The following is a 5,118-nucleotide window of genomic DNA, read 5'->3' as shown; positions in this document are numbered from 1 at the left end:
ATCCTTCCGCCTCAGCCTTCCGAGTAGCTGGAATTACAGGCATGAGCTACCATGCCCAGCTGATTTTTTGATTTATTGTGGAGATGAAGTCTTGCTGCCCAGGTGGGTCTCGAACCCGCGGGCTCAGGCAATCCACTCACCTCAGCCTCCCAAAGGCACGGGATTACAGGCTGAGCCACCGAGCCCAGCTTTGATGTCTGTCTTTGTTTCTGTTTTTATTGCTCTCTTTGTTTCTATTTTTTAATCTACTATATAACATTTAACACCGTAACACTGTAGCTGGTCTTTAAAAACCTTATTTACATATTTTGTGGATCTTTCTGTATCAGCCTACACAGATCCGACTCATTCTTTTTTTTTTTTTTTTTTTGAGTTGGAGTCTCTCTCTGTCACCCAGGCTGGAGTGCAATGGCACCTTCACAGCCACTGCAGCCTCAACCTGCTGGGCTCAGGTGATCCTTCCGCCTCAGCCTTCCAAGAAACTGGAACTACAAGTGCGTGCCATCATGCCAAGCTAATTTTTTTTTATTTAGTGTAGAGACAAGGTCTCATCAAGTTGCCCGGGCTAGTCTTGAATCCCTGGGCTCAGGCAATCCTCTTACCCTGGCCTCCAATAGTGCTGGGGTTAGAGGCATGCGCCACCGCACCCAGCCCCAACTCACTCTTTGTAAGGGTTGGGGGTATTCCAATTATGAATATAGTGATTTTTTTTCTTTCTTGATGGAAAAAACAACTTTGGTTGATTTTAGCATTCTTTCCTACATTACAGAGAGACTGCAGTGAGCAACTGACATTTTTTGTATATATATATATATGTTGGCAAACTTTTGCAAATATATATAAATGACAAATTCTTAGTAGTGAAGTTTTTGGGTGAGAGATTTATAAACATCTAAAAATGTTGATAGATATTTCTAAGTTGTTTTTTATTTTATAAAAATTTGCATTCCTAGAAACAGGTATGGCACTGTTTATATTTTCTATTTGTCAGAAATTATTTTGTATACTGGGTAGAGAATCCAGTTTATTTTTTTGTGTGTTTTTTATTTGAGTTTGAGTTTCACTCTGTCGCCCAGACTGGAGTGCAGTGGCCGCTCCCGGCCACTGCAACCTCGACCTGCTGGGCTCTGGCGATCCTTCTGCCTCAGCTTTCCAAGTAGCTGGGATTACAGGCATGCGCTATCATGCCCGGCTGATTTTTTTGATTTATTGTAGAGATGAGGTCTTGCTGCCCAGGCGGGTCTCGAACCCGCGGGCTCAGGCAATCCACCTCAGCCTCCCAAAGGCGCGGGATTACAGGCTGAGCCACCGAACCCGGCTGAGAATTCAGTTTAATTTTTTCTAGTCACTGCTTACTGGTTAACCCTTCTTTCTTCTTCTGACTTCAAATGTTACTTTTGTTTTAAGTTCTCATGTATTTAGTTGTATTTCTAGGCCTCATCCACAACACTCATTTACTTGTTTTCTAGTACTAAACTATTTTGATTGTTTGACTTCAGAATATGATTTGCTATCTAGTCTATAGGAATTATTTTTTCTTTTCAGTGTCTTTTTGTTTTTCTATGTTCATTTTAAGTTAAACTTTTAATATTCTTTCAGTTTTATGAACTTTGGATTTTTTTGTTGTGATTACCTTAGTAATTGAACCTTTAGTTTTACTTAGGAAGAATTAATATTTGTTAAAATATTGATATTTTTATCTTTAAGATAGTATGTCTTCCCATTAAGATAGGTCTTTTAAATTTTTTTTTGTAGAGCTTTAATGTGTTCTCTGTGTGGGTTCAGTACACATATTATTTAATTTATACCTAGCTATTTTATTGTTTAGGTACTATTGTGAATGGGACTTCCACTTAATCCTAAAATCTTCATTGCTTATATTACAAATTTGTGAACTTTTCATCTCACTGAATTCTTTTTTCCCCCAAATTTTAGTGGTTTTCTTGGGATTCATAGATACACAATTATATCATATGAAAATAATGACAGGATTTGTTTTCGACAAACTGAGATTGCAGTATTTGTGTTTGTGTGACACCAGCTGGGATGGTAAAGTCTTCTATTCCAGTCACACATAGTCTGTTCTTGGAACATTTGCGCTTGGTTTTCCTTCTACAAAGGTTTGAATCTTTGTGAAGGGAAAGCGAGTCCTCGTCTCTGTGAGCAGGTCACAGCATGGGTTTTGTCGGCATCATGTGCATCCAGGGGCCCCTACTTCTCTGACTAGTGGTCATAATACTTACAAATGGCCATCACACCAAGGCTGACACTGGCTTCTCTATGTGCCTGATGTCTGCTGCGTGTTCCATACTGGTGGTTTCCTTTAGTTTTTGTTTTAACATGGAGCTGTGTCCACGAATTCCCTTGCTCTGCAGACGAACAAGCTGAGGCAGAGGATGCTCAGCAGCCTGCTGGACCTGGGGGGACAGGAGCCAGGCCAGTTTCCCCTGTGCCTTCTACAGCCCATGGCACAGCTCACCTGCCACCCCTCTGGTGACACAGCTGGCCTGCTACACCCCCCCCCAGCAACATGGCCACCTTCCATCTCTCGCCTCTGCCTCTTGTCTCCCCACAGTGCTGTCCGATTCCCCCTGGACCAACATTTCTGGATCTTGCAAGGGCAGGTGCTTTGAACTCCAGGATGTGGGACCCCCTGACTGTCGGTGTGACAACTTGTGTAAGAGCTACACCAGCTGCTGCCACGACTTCGATGACCTCTGCTTGAAGACAGGTGCGTAGCAGGACAGGTACCTTTCTCACCTCACTGATGGCTTCAAGGCTCCCTGCATTGTGTACCCTGGGCCTGCCCCAGGTGGGGCTGTCCACATGTGAATTTCAGTGTTGTTTTGTGATGCCTGTTGGCTGTGTGCTGAGCACATCTGTGTGAATGACCCCTGTTTCCACATGTGGTGCGGCCAAGGAAAGATCTTGCTGCTCTTGTCCTTACCCACTGGATTGGGAAGCACTGTGCTATAATTCTTTCCTCCCTCCCTCCCTCCTTCCTTCTTTCTTCTCTTTGTCTCTCTCTCTCTCTTTCTCTTTCTCTTTCTCCTCTTTCCTTTGTCTCCTCTCTCCTCTCTCTCCTCTCTCTCTGTCTCACTCTGTCACTCAGGTTGAAATGCAGTGACATGAGCTAACATCCTGAGCAGCTGGAACCACAGGAACACATCCCATGCCCGACTAATTTTTTGTAGAGATGACTCACTATGTTGCCCAGGTTGGTCTCAAACTCCTAGACTCAAGTGATCCTCTAATCTAGGCCTCCCAAAGTGCTGGGATTACAGGTGTGAGCCATCATGTCTGGCCCATCTTCATTATTTCTGTCTCTTGCTGTCGGTTCCGACATTCACTGCTAGGGCATGTGGGCTAAAATTATGTACATTTTTTTTAATAACAATTTAAAAATTTTTGCTTGCTTGCCCGGTTTCTGGCATTTGTTTTACGTCATCTCATCACAGAGTGACTGTTGCCTACCCTGTTCTCTATGCAAGTAGAGCATTGTATGGAATACCTTGTGGTGTCTCATGCCCTGGGTAGTTCTAACATCTTCCTCTGAAGTCGTGCTAAATTTCTTTACATGTTTTTTCTGCACTGGGGCTGTTATTAGAATGCATAGCCTTCTGGATGAAGGCCATGAGTTGAGAAAAACACCTTGAGGCCTTGTCATCCCACCCAGTCTGTTTCATAGCCCAGCATTTCAGGCAGGCCTCTTGAGATTCCTCGCGGGCTGTCCCATTCCTCTGAGCAAAGCTATATCCAACTATCTAAGAGACCACAACCAACCCCGCTCCCAGCATCCCTGGAAGCAGAGCCCACCGCTTCTGGACAGGTTATGACTTGTTGTTGAACATTTATGCATAGATGATTCTTTCATATTAGCATAGCTTTGTTTTGGTCTTTAAATGATATCAGTAAAATGAGACATTATTGCCTTTTGCTTAAGCAGTAGCCCCTGATTTACAGGAAATCCAACACCAATGCCCTTATGAGTTCTGGTTTGTTTCTCTCTCATGAGAAGAACCTCATGAGGCTGTTTTTGCATGATACATTTTCCAGCCATTTAGCTACTTTTTTTTTTTTGGCTTTCCTTTGGAACTTCTCCCAGGCTCCTTTAGTTGTGGGTCTGCAGACTTAATTGCTGAGACCACTGTAAACTGGAGACATGGATCGAACAGATGTTCTGGGGGAGTTCTTTGGCTCTAAAACATGATCTCAAGCCAGCAGGCCGTGTTTACTCGGCTCAAGGGACTTGCTGACGCTCCGTGTTTCCTCCTTGCCTTGAGTGTCTTGTACCTGATTTGTCTCAGCCCTCTGCGCTCCTGGTCCCAGAGTTCTTTGCAAAATCTAAGGGATCCCTGACTCTAGCTCAGTTCTCTCTGAATGCAGTTCACGCCTGTCTTCCTAGGCTCGTTACAGATGGAACAGAATAACATTTTATAGTTTATTTCCGTGTGTACAAAGATAACACATGCTGAATGTGGAATCAGATATCAAATAAAAATAAAAAACTGAGGGAAATAACAAAAGTCCCTGAGGTTGTGCTATGCTGACAGAGCACTCTAGAAACAACCACAGCATTTCCGTGTAAGCCCTGACTGCTCCCTGTGTGTGTTTATACAAGCGTGTATATGTATATGCATGTAGGAGTATCTGTATGAATAAACCTTATACACTTCATCCTTTTGAAGGGCTACAGAGTGTTCCATTGAACAGTTGCCACCTAATTGACTGACTAATTAACACGTGTGTTTCCCTACGTTTTGCTATTATGAATGATGTGAATGAATACTGTTCATGCATGCACTTGCTTTTCTCTCTCTTCCTTAAAATACATTTTTAGGAGTGGGATGTCAGGGTCAAATTGTAAATACATTTTTAAAAATATATATATATTTTTTATCTGGTAGGTGATCTTCTCATGTTCTAATAAGGCTAAATATTTTTATGTTTATTTCTATGTTTGCTTTGGAAATTGCACAGATGACTGACTTATCCTTTGCTTATAGTTCACTTTAACCTCTGAATTTCTTTTCTTTTCTTTTTCTTTTTTTTTGAGTTGGAGTCTCACTCTGTCGCCCAGACTGGAGTGCAGTGGCCGCTCCCGGCCACTGCAGCCCC

General features: G+C 42.8%; 1 protein-coding gene across 3 annotated transcripts in view; it reads left to right on the top strand.

Moving 5' to 3' along the window:
* Positions 1-5,118, top strand: part of ENPP2 (ectonucleotide pyrophosphatase/phosphodiesterase 2) — a 72,839-nt gene that overhangs the window by 6,890 nt on the left and 60,831 nt on the right. For all 3 annotated transcript variants that reach the window (XM_008073215.1, XM_021706550.1, XM_021706551.1), the window contains exon 3: positions 2,576-2,731. In XM_008073215.1, the coding sequence (XP_008071406.1) occupies positions 2,576-2,731 (156 nt within the window). The remainder of the gene's footprint in view (positions 1-2,575; positions 2,732-5,118) is intronic.

The sequence above is a fragment of the Carlito syrichta genome, unplaced genomic scaffold, assembly GCF_000164805.1.
Source record: "Carlito syrichta isolate Samal-C Ts95f unplaced genomic scaffold, Tarsius_syrichta-2.0.1 Scaffold315756, whole genome shotgun sequence".
In the NCBI taxonomy this organism is placed as follows: domain Eukaryota; kingdom Metazoa; phylum Chordata; class Mammalia; order Primates; family Tarsiidae; genus Carlito; species Carlito syrichta.
Note: the sequence above shows the minus strand (reverse complement) of the source record. Positions and strands in the feature narration are given on the sequence as shown.